This window comes from Pleuronectes platessa, chromosome 8 (genome assembly GCF_947347685.1).
Source record: "Pleuronectes platessa chromosome 8, fPlePla1.1, whole genome shotgun sequence".
NCBI lineage: Eukaryota > Metazoa > Chordata > Actinopteri > Pleuronectiformes > Pleuronectidae > Pleuronectes > Pleuronectes platessa.
The window spans coordinates 13,632,751-13,647,452 of record NC_070633.1 but is presented as its reverse complement, the minus strand read 5'-3'; the positions used below and the strand labels follow the sequence as shown (position 1 = coordinate 13,647,452).

Below are 14,702 nucleotides of genomic sequence, written 5' to 3'. Positions count from 1 at the left end.
GCCGCTTTAAAAGAGTGAAAATGGAAATTTACTGAGCACTGATGCTCAGACATGGGTCAGGTGTGGGTTCAGTCTTTAGTTTCTATGCACACTAACACTTCAACGACACACACACACAGACACACACACACACGACTCACACTCATCTGTTCCAGGAAATCACAGCGCACTGTTATGGAAACCTTGAAATTAATGACACGGCATGTTAATGATGAGGGAGCGCTCTCATCTCTTTGGACCGGTATGTTCCTGATTTCCTGTAAATGTATGGGAAGAGCAAATATGATTTTTCTTTCTTTTTTTTGATTTGACTTTAATGTATTAAAAACAAAGGGGTTCAGTTTGCTTCAGCTGCAGTGTGTTGATGTGCTGCGACAGGATGGAGTGTAGTCCGGACACTCTGTTCTTGATGTCGGTGTGTTGTGGTGCCAAAGACAATATGTTTCAAATCTCCAACATGTCAGTTGAGAAAATAAATAATCGCCTAAGCAGACAGAACAGTCAGGATTGTTATTTGTTACGTATTTTACGTATATGTTATTTGAGACAAAGATTATATGTGTTTTAGAAATGCTGACAGATGAATAGATATGAGTTATGAGTGTAGATCGATTTCCAGCACTTTGAAATTAAATCCTTTTAGTGTCAGGCCAAGATTTCAAACCGTGCGTGCATGGTGGATTCGGTCCGTTATAGAACACATACTGTGTTAGAAACACACAGTTTGCCAGCACCATGATCACCTGCCACTCCTGGACAATACAAATGTGGTGATTTCTGCACTTTGTATGAAAGGAGCTGTGCACAGACAGATCGGGGGGGGACGCGACCCGAATATTGCTCCCTGTGGCGTTGTTAAAATGTTCAATGATCATCCTCGACTAAGATCAAAAAACAACAACGCTCTCCCTCAAATATCCGAGTTTGATTTATTAATGTTCTACAATTCATTTAGTCATTTATAACTTAAAATGTGTAAAGAAAAGCAAAAGATGCTGCACCCTAATTTAAACCTTAATACAGTCCATCAAACTGACACTTGCATATTTTCACAGGGGGAATAAGTGATTCTAAGTATTGTGGCAGACATAAGAAAATGATGTTCCAGCCATTATTTTTATTTTTATATAAAGATCTGTCACGTTATTTTGAATAACATGGCACATCTTAAGAAAAGAGCAGAGCTACATCAAAGTGACACCACTTTGATGTAGCTCTGCTCTTTTCTTAAAATGTAGACTGCCCACTGAAGTATACTTAAATATATAATTACCTCCCCCACTTATTTCAAAATATATTAAGTAACTGACGTATTTGAGTGTGTTCGATTTGGTGCAGATTGAGCGCCATTCTAGTTGATTCAATTAAATTAAATGTTCTATCTTTATCTTTTTGTCAAATACAAATCTTACAATTCTTTAAGTGTTCTAAATGGATCTTCCAAATGCTTTTCATTTCAATTAAGAATTCTTACTTTAAATCTTAGACAGACTGATATATTGTCCCTATTTGTAAAAAGCACATGATGTGCTTTCAGGACAGATAAGTGACACTTCAGCACTGTTATTCTTTCCAGAGCTGAACCCGGTGATCATCTCCTCTGAGTTCCAGCCCAGACTCACACAATAAAGCTCAGCCTCTGTGGATGTAATTCAATGTGTCCAGATGAGTTATTCCATCACTTTATTCAGTGTGTTCCCTGTAGAGTGATGCTTCGTGTTTCCCACCAGCTAAAGCACAGTACTCTACTGCCCTCTCCCTTCACTTGGACTCAAACACTGAGTCAATGGTGCTCATCTGAGGGGGTGCATCTGCCAGGCACGCCACCTGCTGGGCAAAGGAAATACAAGAGAGACGCTTGACATTTTGCAATGCCATTTTAATTTGAATCTCTATCTTACTACTAAAAATACTACCTTACTTTACTTTACTTTTCTTTACTGTACTTTTCCTTACTGAGGGGGATTGCAAGTCAGGATTCATTTCACAACACTAAGAATAAAGTCGTCCAGGAGCTTTGCAGTAGTGTTCATTGAATCCCCGACTCCAGTTAAAGTGTTCAGCGTCCACTGGCCTGTTTTCATCCCACTGACACTATGTGCCCAACCTGCTAATGTGTGATAAATGACAAAGAGCCAGGAGCGAAGCATGCCCTTGCACCAACTTAGTGATGCTATAGGGGCGAGCTTGTGAAATATCAGCCGAAAGGGATGCAAGGGTGGGTGGGTGGTTGGGGGAGATTTCTGACGTTTGCTGACTGAATCAGTTAGACTGCTCGCAGGCCTGTCACCTCGTCACCAAACACCAGCCTTGTTAAGAACTCCATGCAGACTGCACCAGTCCTGCACCACACTCTGCAGAGCGCCCCAGTGTGGGTGCTGCTCTGCGGGGAGATGGAGGCTCACAGCAGCACAGAGGGAAACAAACAGAAATCAGCTGCTGACATTGGTTTGTGAGGCAGAGATGGTCATTGTGGCTGTGGGCTTCTGTCACTTCTCCTCTCGGCCTCCATACCGTGCTGACTGTCTGCTGCTGTCATGTGAGAGCGGAGACCCTCTGCACGAGCAGGTGAGGCTGTCTCACAGGCTGGCATCTTGGCAGACTTGTGTTGGTATGGTGACTGGATTGATTCTATTCACTTCAATGTATTTTTTCAGGCCGAGAGTTGAAATAAGGACAATCAATTTAAGAGCGTAATATTCTTCTCTTTCCTGTCCATATCAAATATTTGCCACATTATGGACAGTGGGCATGGAAAGAGGATGAGTGGAGTCATCGATTTGTCATCGCTTGTCAGTGCAGCTCAATCTCCTTCTGAGATAAAACCTGTAACAAGTCCAATGTTCCAATAAACTCTGAACTGTATTTGATTGGATAAACCAACAAGGTGACATTGATCCAAGTGTCTAAATAAGTAAATGTGCATGTTGTTCACACGTTGATCTCCCATGCTTTGGCAAACACAGCAGATGGTGAAGGAAGTCTTTTCCCCTTGTGTGATACAAGTTGTTTATCGCACACAAACCTCATTCTAAAATGTATATAAGATTTTGTTTGTTTCCAACCATGATTTCATCATTTTACCTTCTTGATATGAAAATGCTGTAGTATATTTAAATGTAATGGGCCCGTGACATTTGACTTAATACAACTAGAAATGCAGTCTGCCAAGGTGCAACAATTTAAAAGTAATTGTGTCTGTTTCAGATCATATGTAGTTTTCTATCTACAGTAACAAACATGAGTAAGTTTGACACGTTGAAAATAATTTGCATTTTGCTTTAATGAAACAACAGGAGGAAGCTTTTGAAAATATGTGAAACAACAAATATATTACAATTATCTTTTCACATTTATCTAAGAGATATTCTCATCCCAATCACGCTGAACTCTTTGACATCTAGACTCTCAAACATCTTCGATACAAAACATTAATTTAAATAGTCTGATCTAGCAATAAATTCCCAATTCTAGGTTTCAAAAATACCATTTCACTACAGAACAAACATTAAAAGAGAAAACAACAAACACTTTTATGAGGACAGATGAATCAGATTATTTTAAGGACAAGACATCATGAAGAGTTAGTTCCAAAATACAGCATGGAAGTTAAGCTCATTAGGGGATTACGTTGAAGTTAAGAGTCTTCTTTAAATGGTTGCAGATCAGAACTGAAATTCGAGGACAGACTGATTTACTCAGTAGCACAGATTCTCACAGAATGGATGTTCTGGAGTTTTGTGGAATCAAATCCCTCATACATACACAAAAGCCCAAGATGTTCCCCAACATGACCAACTCTTTACAGCACTTATCCAAATGGCAGCTTATAGGAAAACCTCTTTTAAAAATATGGGCTGTCCTCTGTCAACAAAAGTAACATTTCATTGAACAAATAGCAGAACTAACGAGGCTGCTGGGAAGAAAATAAACACATAACCAACAGCCTCCACTTCCTTACGCCTGGGAATACACAGTAGATTGGTGCTTTAACCTCAGGTTAAAGCCTGAGCTCAAACCTGAGCCCCGACTGTCAGGCTGGTGGATGTTGTCATGTTTGGTGCAGGAGCCCAGAGTGCAGGAGGGGAGAGGGAGGACGGGGAGCTGTGAATTTCCACGTCTATCCGTCTCCTCCGGTCTTACTAGCTCACGAGGACATGCCTTTAATCGTGTTTGCCCTTCCCTTTAGGTGCGCCTTCATTCCAGGCCACATAAACAAACAAAGCCAAAACCACGTGCACAGCGAGCACAGCAACAATGGCTGCATAGAAGTAGCTGTCAGAGCTCGACATCTTCATGGAACCTGGGAAAGGAGGGAAAGAGGAGGCAACAGTGACTATCAGCTGCATTCATGTGCAAATTCATTTGGTTATGCTTAACAGTGAGAGATTTTAAACTTCTGTTTTGAAAATCTAGTTTTTAATCACAGAAGAGGCAACTGTGTCATAAAAGCTGCTGTTAAAAAGGGGCTGCAACTATTATTCTCAATGAGTAATCTGCTGCTTACTTCTCAATTAGTTGCTTAGTTTTTCCTCTTTTGTTTCTATGGAGTGATATGATAAAATTAAATAAACAAATAATACCTTCCCATATCCCTTATTTCTTATATCTCACATCAACTGAAATGTCTGATTTTGTCCCACCAACAGTCCAATACCCAAGTGAGGATATTCAATTACTAACATATATAACAAAGACAATCAAAAAATTGTATTTCTAATTTAACAAGCTGGACGTGCGAAACATTCCTTCTGAGATTGTGTCCATAAAGGAATGAATGTACTAGTTGGTCGATAAATATTTTTGCAGAGTCCACCAAATGTGTGATTCACTTGAGATAATATACTTTGATATAAGATTTTCCAAACAGACATATTAACAAGCAAATATAACATAATATATTCTAACTGGATTTAAAACTGTAACTAATAAACAGTTGACAGAAAAGTAATCTGGACGATATTCTGATCATATGAAGTAATTTCTAGATCAACTGTACGGACAAATTAAAAGGTCCAGTGTGTACGATTTTAGATAAAATAATCCTAGTGATGTTTTCACAAGTGTGTTTCATCTAAATTATACAAATTGCTGTATTTTTTAACCTAGAATGGGCCTTTAATATTGAAATACTTGATATTTATATCAGGGTGTGGTCCTCTCTATGGAGGCTGCCATTTTTCTAAACACCATTTTAGTCTTTATGAAAACTGAAGGTTACCACAGGTTCTCTCTCATGTTTGGTGGGTGATGGTGAGGTGAGGGGTGTTCAGCTGCGACACGTAACTTCACCACTTTTTAACCAGGACTCTGGGAAAACAGCTTCATCTCCACTGCTTTTCAGAAATTTGCAAGCCATATTGTTACGCCTTTCGTTTGCAGTTTCATCTTTAGTTGCAGCCCTAATGGAATTTTCTGCAATATTTGGTTCAACATTGGGCTAAAGTAATGATCTGGTATCGGTCAGGATCTGATGATGATGCTAAACTTTGATGTGGGACACAGACGAGTGTGAAGAGAAGGTGAGAGGGAGGGGGGGCAGCTTGTGGCAGCATCACCAGTGAGACTAAATCAAGACCAGGGGACAGAACCCGGCCTGCGAACACAGACACTCAGTGTTCCGGGGCTCACCCTCGAAGATGTACGCCTTTGTAGCGAAGTACAGTCCGATGGGTAACGTGACCATGAGGATGGTGAAGAACAGCAGCGTCTTGAGGGCTGAGACCAGGGAGCTCTCATTCCTGCGGAGGAGAACAAGTTCAGGAGTCAGTCAGGGTGCAGACAGCGGGAGCCCGGGTCTACTGATGTGGGGACGTGTCCCCGGGCGAGGGCCCATGTTTCGTCTCAGTTTGACGCCACATTAAAGAAAAGTCTGCGGTAAACTTTGGGTCAATGTCAGTGTGAGGCAGCACGGGGGGGGGGTGGATGGGCTCACACACACACACACGCACAGAGGGATAACAGACCAGGCTAGGCTAATGCTAGCTGCGTGTCTACAGGAACGGAGCGTTTTCTTACTGTCTTGAATATGGCGGCGGTCCGGATGCGGCGTCGGGAGATGCTCTGACAGAAGCGTCCATGTCTGGGCTGAGAGGAGGCTGGGTGCAGATGTGAGTGAATTAAACAAGGGGAGTCAGTGTCTGCGCTTAGCACTGTCTGTGTTGTCACTGCTGAAATCTCTACTTCCGCGTGCAGTCACGGGACCGTCACGTGACGCGCTGTAGCCTCGCGAGATCTGACGCGGTTGTGTCAGGCTGGGCTGCAGAAATATAACTCTTAGATTATTCAAGTATTAAACCCACGATCAAGCGTTACATTCTATGTGTCGTTTGGTTGTCAGATTTTTCTCTTCTTTTAACGTCAGTGTGGATCAAAACAATAATGTAAAAATAATATTAATATTAATATAAAGGCTCCATACTATAATAGTCGCATGCTGCTGTTAATCATCTACTGGTAATCATCTAATAATCTAGGTAGTAATATATATATATAGAAGTTCTATTTTATAGTTGGTACTTTCAAGGGTTGAGCAATCCTGTTTTTTTTATAATTTTTTTTATTTTAGTTACCTCCTGTGCAGAAGCGGACTGCGCAGGATTAATTTAATTTAATTTGATTTAATTTTTTAGGGCCCGAGCACTGACAGGCACTGACAGACACTGATGCCCTATTGAAATTGTAAGGATTATTATTATATATTATACATTTTTCTTACCAAAATTTCCAGAAAATTAGTTGTGTTTCTTTTCTATTTCGTTTTTCTTTTAAATGTCATTTTAACATGTTCTTTCGTTACCTCCAATGTGTTCTCTTATATGAATTGTTTTTTTTAGTAGTAGTAGTATCACTGCTTTTATTATTATTATTATTATTATGCAGAGCATGTGAGATACCAAAAGTTCACCTACCAAAATGTGGAGGTGAACATAGCATAACGACACAAAGGTAAACAGCAAACACTTTACGGCATCAAATATGGCATCGCACTTAAGCGGTGTGTTGCAGTTGACCGATTTGGATGATTTATCACCCCCTCTCAGGTTGTGGAACTTGTTATAACACGTTGTAAAGTTTTATTTTAAATTGTTTTCATGATCCCTCATGTCTTGATCTCTGCCTGTATATGTGTATGTGTTTGTACAGCACTTTGGTTTGCTTTTTGTTGTTTTAAATTTGCTAAACAATTACATTGACTTGACTTAAGTAGAATTTATCATGCAGTACGTTTACTGTATCTCTATATTCATTCTTTTACCTCAGAAATAATCTGAGTACCATTTCAACCGCTGTCTTGAATTTCGGATTCATAACTGCTTTTGGAGCATCATTATCTAGCATTAGCTTTTCTACATTGTGGGTATGCGTTTTCCTCCTTCTCCTCTCTGTTTTCAATCCTTCTTTTAATTATTGAATAATCTGGGGCCAATAATTATTAAAGGGTTCCTCTGCCTGATCCGATGCAGCATTTGCCCCGAGTCAGTTTGTGTGACTTGGGCTAAGTGGTGAACAATTTAGCATCAAATGGGGCCTATTATCGTACTGGCAGACTGACAGTGGGGGATAATAGGCACCATTTAATGTGAAGTGAGGGGACAGTATGTTAATTATTGTAATTAAAGGACTGTTTACTGATAATGCTATTAAAGTGTTGCATCCATTTAGCTTTCTTACTGACCCAGAAGTATTTCAGTGGCCATAATAAGAGCTGTTTGATTCCCTAACTGATAAAGAAAGGAGCTTCAATGCTTCCTTACTCCCTCAGCAGGGGAAACACCAGACCATCCTTTTTGAAAGAGAGGAACTGAAAACATATTTTCTCAGGACGTGTGATTCTGTTTTGGACAGAATACCGTACAGTGTGCATATGTGTCCTCTGTTAACTTAATAAAGTTGGTTAAAAAACAAACAAGCATAGCGTGAGTGGATTTTTCTACACCATGGTTCTCCTTTCCCAACTCCTTACAGCTTCTGCTTCATATCTTTCTTTGACATTGTGACATGTTCCATTGGGGTCAAGGAATAGTGGCTTGGGAGTAGATCATTTAGATTTTCCTGAAAATTTGCCCCTGCATCCTTTGCCCAGAGGCAGTCACCTTTGTTGCCCACGACAAGAGCCAGATCCTTTGTGTTGTTCATATGTAGCTTAATGCTTGCTATTCCTTCCAGCTTCAACAATCATAAACATTATGTTACTTTTTTAAGATTGCCTTGCTGAACAAAGCCTATTATTAACTTTTTTGGTCACAGAGGTTCTACTGCAATTATCCTAAAACCAGTGAAAAAAACAATGCAGCATTCTAATGGGTAAAGCTGTCTTTCAGAGAATTTGGAAGCTTAGATTATCTCAGTGGAAAATCTGTCCAACTTCCCAAATTCTAAGTCCCAAAAAAGTCATTTCACTACAGTACAAATATTAGAGGAGAAAGAAAACAACAAACACTTTTATGAGGACAATTAATCAGATCATTTTAATCAAATCCCTCATACATACATATTACAAGTATGTAAAGTGTATCTGTGTGTGTACGTGTGTGTGTACATGCATCATCAAAAGCCCAAGATGTTCTCCAACATGGCAAACTCTTTGCAGCACTTGGCCAAATGGCAGCTTATAACACAATCAATTCATGACACAATCATGAAAGTTTTGTCAATTTTGGAAGATTGCCTTGCTGAACAAAGCCTATTATATACTTTTATCCCAAATGTAACAAACATGGCTAACAGCAAACAACCTGGTAGACCAAGAAGCACAAGTCAGGCGATTGAGTGAAAATCTTCGCCATTGTGAAGAAAACCGTTCTGAAAATACGTTCTCGAGGAAGTATGAGCACATGTTGCCTTGTAAAAATAATTCTTCTTTTTACCAGGAAAAAGCAGAAGTAAACAAAGTGCTTCTTCTTTTATGACTGAGTCATTTATGTCTGGAATTTATTGATGATTTGATGGCTCACAGTGATTCTCAGTGTGCTCAGATTCAGATGGCATCAGGGGCAGGACAACAACATAAACATACGACCAAAGCAACCAAAGAGAACTTCGGGCTGAAGAGGAAAAAGATTTTCCACAACACATAACATCTATTCTGTCCTGGGACACATAACATCTCTCACGCTCTATATTGATGTAAACCTTCTCAAATTGAAGCTGACACAGAGCTCTTTAACGGAGCGCCCATTATTTTATTTCACATGAAATGCACTGAAGCTCAGAACACCGAAGAACAAATAATGCGTAACAGTCCAAAAACTTAAAGTCTGAATTGTATGTCTCCTCTTATCAAAACCAAATGTCCAATCATATGCTGACAACAGCGTTTTCTTCCATTCCCATTGTCAAGCTGTAAATACAGAAGACAACGTGTAAATCCATTATTCAAGGGTCATTTGTCACAGTCTTAAATAAACTGCATCTTCGGTGGAGTACAAATATGACATGACATAACCTTGGTGTCCTAAGCAGCCGTACATACACAATGCAAATGTAGAGTACGTGCTTTTGCTCCCTTACATTGCTGAATAATGCAGGACTCTACTTCTTGTTTAATTGCAGACGTAACAGAGAGCCACTTCGACCGTTTCGTGCCGAGCATATGCGTTTAGTGTCAGTGCACTGGCTGCGTTTCTGGTTGAAGTCTCTCTGAAGTGTCAAGGCGTGGCACTTTCTGCTCCAGTTAGCTGCGTTCTCACCGGTCCCACGTTCAGCAGGCTCCCCCCCGAAACACACTTCATCTGAGGAGACGCTCGGAGGGACCAGACAGGGCCGCTAAGAAACAATCCACTGATGTGTGTTCGAAGTAATCACTGTGCCTGCTGCGGCATTTCAAAATCACAAGCAGTTAAGCGGCAGATGGCCAGAGACATGTCACCGACTGTGTCGACTCAGAGGATTGTCACGGAGGATCATACAACTCTCATATCTGTGGCTGGATGAAGCAGCGAGAGCAATTTGAACAATTATGTTCCGGTGTCTTTGTTTTGTTGAGGCTTGTGCTTTGTAAACAGGAAGCAGTGTTTTCTACACAGTGTTCATTAAATGTCCCACTTCAACCTTCACTTCCAGTAACCTACAGATCAGACGGGCCTATTTGATGACTTGTATTAATCAAATTCATATTTGTATTCTCATACATCATTGGTATAGATGATACTGGGCGCTAATTCATGTTTTTGTCTTCATTCATAGAATAAATAACATTTCAGTTACATTGTTTAACAGTATCAACATTTTAAACTGTATTTTAACTTTGAAACCTTACCCTATAATTACAACCCTTTTTTTCAAACAGTACAGTAAAATACCTAAAGTCAATCATTAAAGCTAATTACAAAATCAACAATGACCTCCTTCAATAAACAGGTCATCGGTAATTAATTTGGATCAAAATTACATCCTCCCAATTCACTGGAGTCGCATTTTCCCCTGGAAACAGATGCAAAATTAAACAAATTAATTAGCTGGGTTATTGCCGGGAGCTTCGGGAAGAGACCAGAAACCACAGAAGACCCAGCCGGTGCGGTTCACTCGGTTATTGTGGGATTATGAATTTCACTAAAACAACGAGTTCAAAAATAGAAGTCCAACACAAGCTGTTTCCTCGATGGAATAGCAGTGGGTATATCTGGTCAAGGGGCCTTCAACTGCAAGTTCAAAACTAGCTTGTCCTTTCCTCATGGATCTCGACCTCTGACCTTCTGAGAGTATTTCCCATGGCTCTCTCCGTCTGGACTCCCCTGGCTATGGCTTTGGCATTCCACGTGTCACATGTGATCTGTGTCAAATATGCTACACCTGTTGTTTTGACCAGGCGGCACAGTGTCCTTCAGAAAATATTTTTAGAGTCGTAACGGGGGACCACTAAGTTTCCATTTGAGACGAGAGAAAGACTAAAAACACTTTAAAATAGTTGCGCGCTATTCTTGGTGTTGTTATTCAACACATTCACAACTGTTACCAGTGGTGAGAGGATCGCTATCATCATTAACTCATGTCAGCAAGTTTATGGGCTGATAGTTTCCTGCTGGCGTCACTCACAAGGGGAAAGTAATCAAGTATGGTAATTGAGTATAACATTTAGAAATGTGATGCATGAAATGGAGTGTTTCCATTTCATGCATCATATTTCTAAATGTTGTCATATTATAGCTTTAAATACTTTGCTATTTAGAGGCATTCACCAACTAGAGTCACTTTTCATATTATTGTTTTACATATATTTAAAATACATGATAAGCTTATGAAATACATAAGAAAAAGTGTATGCATTTGACGTGTATTTCAACTTTTAAGAAATATTTATGTCCCTTCTACTGACATGGAAAAGGCAGGGTCTACGACTTATATTCCAGCCGAGCCTGTGTTCTTAAGCAATTAAGCAGTTGCTATGAGTTGTTAACCAACATATATTTTTAGAATGTTCATATGAAAATAAACGTTCTAGGCCAAAATAAAAAGCAAAGTCTCGTGGAAAAAATGAATGCAAATCTGTGCACCAGAGCTTTGCTTCCGTATTAATTATCTCACGACTCTTTAGCATTTATCTTGTGACCCTGCTCCGGAGGGGGGACTGGCGCCGATTTCAAGAGCCACGGGACTGCTGAGCTAAAGTAAGCAGCTCCACCTCGACCAGCTTCAAAACATTTGTTCCATCAGTCTTGTAAATCTGATAATAAAATATAAATGAGCACTAGAGGCAATTTTTCTGCAAAACATATATTTTTGAGATTTGGGGTATTTTTATAGCTGATAATACTGATAATATTGTGAACGCAGGACGATGGAGTTTTATGCTTTGGGTACTCAAACTTACTGCCAAAGAAAGATCTGCTTACTTCCTCAGTAACTAATAGCCTGGCACGGTCTCGTCAACAAACATTTTCTCAAGTAGAACTGATGACACATCTACAGATGTATCCTCTCTGATGGATATGATTCAGTCTAAAAATAAGAGAACATAATCACCACCGTCCCCATTTCCTTCTCTCATCGGCTTCCTCGGGCCCACAACACCCAAACCCTCCTGACAGTATTGTGACCCACAGCCCATTGGGACATGTAGAAGCTCATCACATGCATGAGAACACAGGGAGTGCTAAACCCAATGCACACATCCATTAGGGGACTTGCTATCGTGGCAGCAGGCCCACAGTGAGACCCCACTGCTGTAAAATGCAATGATGTGCGAGAGCTGTAGAAATTCCTCTGTGCAAAGAGCAGACTTACATCTGGCTTCATCTAGCGGGCAAAGGGAACCATCATGTCATGCCACTGTTAAGCCATATAATGCCTCATTGCTCATGCGTTTTGTGTTAATCACATTTGCGACGGGGTTCCGCTGGAGTGGAAATAATCTTCATCTCCCACAAATGAGAATTTGTTTCTTCGAGGCCTCTCCCGCTCGCATACCGCGGAGGAGTTGATGAAAATAAAGCGAGTGAGAACACGGCGGTGGAGGGAGTAGAGTGTCATGTCCTCGGACAGATCTCAGTTTACGCCTTGATCCCCTTGTCCTTGGTCCAGCAATAAATACTCGCTGACATCAAGGGGATCCTGCACAGAGCACTGCATTTCTCTTAGGTATATCTACAAAAAATAGGACGAGGTTATATCTGATTACTGTAGGTAAACAATATCATTTATCATATTAAATTCACATGTAACGATACAAAGGGATTTATGATGTGGCCTGGATGCAGGGAGGCACAAAGCAGTAGAACAAAACAAAAGGAAAAGGTTGCTTCTTCTCAGAAAGAGAGAGACAGTCATTCACGTCTTGACAGAACCACATACGTGAGTGAAATTGGCAAAATTAAGTCATGAGTTATGATGGATCTTACAGCAAAGGGCAGCAGGGATGGATTGCGCTGTCCTTGAACATAACCATAAGAAAAATGTCTCCATGAGCCGTTGCCCTATTAAATCACAGGCAGAGACAGTGTGGGTGGATGGACCAGTCATTTCAGCTATTCATCCCGGACTCTGGATTGTACTGAAGATTTATCCTCTGAGCAACATGAGCTGTGCCAGAGTCATCTGGTCTTTTTTTAAATCAATACATTTAGTGTTAAAAATATAGATCATTATTTTTACAGAGATCTATGCATGCAGATATGTACAGTGTCAGGAGTTATCCAGCAGAGGTAGGATTGTTATTTCATTAAATTGGTTTATATTGCACAATCTAAGTGTTTGTATTTCTATTTATTGTGTATAGTTCCCTATCTTTATATTTTATATTGATGCTTGCACAAAAAACACCACAGCAAACCCCCTTAACAAGCTTATTGGCAGTAATACCCCCATTCTGAATTCCCCCATGAATTATTTGTTGTAAATAGTTGGATTGACAATTATGACAAATTTTAGTGTAAAAATGAAAAGTATGGATTTTCAAGGGGTTGTGAGATGGATTAATTCTTCATAATTCGACGATTTATTATTATTATTGTATAAACCTTAAATGATATGCTAAGAAACCAACATCAGAGACTTTGACACTGCTAGTGTTTTTATTTGTTCTTTAAGCGCCCTGAACCGACTGTCGCTTTATATCTAACAGACAGAAACAGCAGAGATATCGATCCTCTCATATGTTCAGCAACCAAGAACATTCTCCAAAATGTCAAGTGATTCTTCACAAGCCTTGGGAGAGCGCGTGCAGGGTGAATAAATACGGAGAGCAAGAGAGAGGAGAGTGCAAGGTTGGGAAGGAGAAAAAGAAGGCTGACCCTGCCATTAGTCTGTGACTCTTTGGTGTGGTAGAGCCGACACTGTCATCTTCCCCCGAGCCCCTTTAGCCACTCATCTGTGGCCGACCTTGCTGCGCATGGGGGCTGTTTCTTTCTTCCACATCAGAGACACTGACTTGTAAGACTTCGAGCAGAACGGAGCGGTTTTTGTGGTGCTTTTGCAGCATCTCTGAAACCTGATGACACCTGAGCCTGCGAGAGAGCCTCCCTGTGATGATCCCAGCCCGATAGTCTCTGATTCCCGCCTCTGCAGTCAACCACAGAGGTTTTACCGTCAACCAGGCAGCCTCTACGGGCTGAGCTGCAGCCGTATACAAAAATAAAGCTAAAATATTTATAAATCAGACATTGGGAAATGTGAAATGTCTTTGATATTCCAGCAACAGTGCATCTTATCGAGAATGTGTCACACCGACATCCTGGAGCCTCCCTGTGAGGTGAAGCGCTCACAGTTTGTTTGCCGGGTGGAAGTTTTGCTGCGAGGCTGTCAGAGCTCATCTCGGCTAGGGTGACATGTGCTCGGGCACACTCGCACTATCACGAAATTACATCTCTGAGTCCTGATGCATATCGTGGGCCCCGGGCATTTAATAAACAAGAAACCTTGTTTTATTTATCATGTGATCTTCCCCCTTTTTTCTCAATTCTCAAATTTCTAAATCACCCAGGTTCTGCGGATGCCCCCAGGGGGCCGCCTGGGGCCCTTGAAGTCTGCAGCCAGATAAACTGATACATAGCTGCACAGTTATGAGACAGTTTTGTTTACCAGAGGAATTGTCTGAAACCGTATGGGAGAATTGGGTTTTACAGACAACAATGCAAACCTTTTCCTATTAGCACACAAAGCCAGGTCTGAAATTTTAGCTTTTGCGCTGGTTTCGAGTTTCTCAGCTGTGACAATCTTCCCAGTGTGTTTATATGAAAGCAACGTTGCTCAGAGGACAAGCCCGG

At 40.7% G+C, this 14,702-nt stretch overlaps 1 protein-coding gene across 1 annotated transcript; it reads right to left on the bottom strand.

Moving 5' to 3' along the window:
• Positions 1-3,265: 3,265 nt before the first annotated feature.
• vma21 (vacuolar ATPase assembly factor VMA21) lies at positions 3,266-6,205 on the bottom strand. Its single transcript, XM_053428692.1, has 3 exons — positions 6,019-6,205; positions 5,632-5,741; positions 3,266-4,303 (listed from the first exon to the last, which is right to left on the bottom strand). The coding sequence occupies exons 1-3, from the start codon at positions 6,078-6,080 to the stop codon at positions 4,164-4,166; spliced, it is 312 nt and encodes a 103-aa protein (XP_053284667.1). The 5' UTR covers positions 6,081-6,205; the 3' UTR covers positions 3,266-4,163.
• Between the last annotated feature and the right edge of the window lie 8,497 nt (positions 6,206-14,702).

Coding starts and splice junctions, on each gene's coding strand:
- vma21 (XM_053428692.1), bottom strand. CDS start 6,080: ATGGACGCTTCTGTCAGAGCATCTCCCGACGCCGCATCCGGACCGCCG. Junction 5,742..6,018: donor CCGCCGCCATATTCAAGACA/GTAAGAAAACGC, acceptor TCTCCTCCGCAG/GAATGAGAGCTCCCTGGTCT. Junction 4,304..5,631: donor AAAGGCGTACATCTTCGAGG/GTGAGCCCCGGA, acceptor CTCCTTTCCCAG/GTTCCATGAAGATGTCGAGC.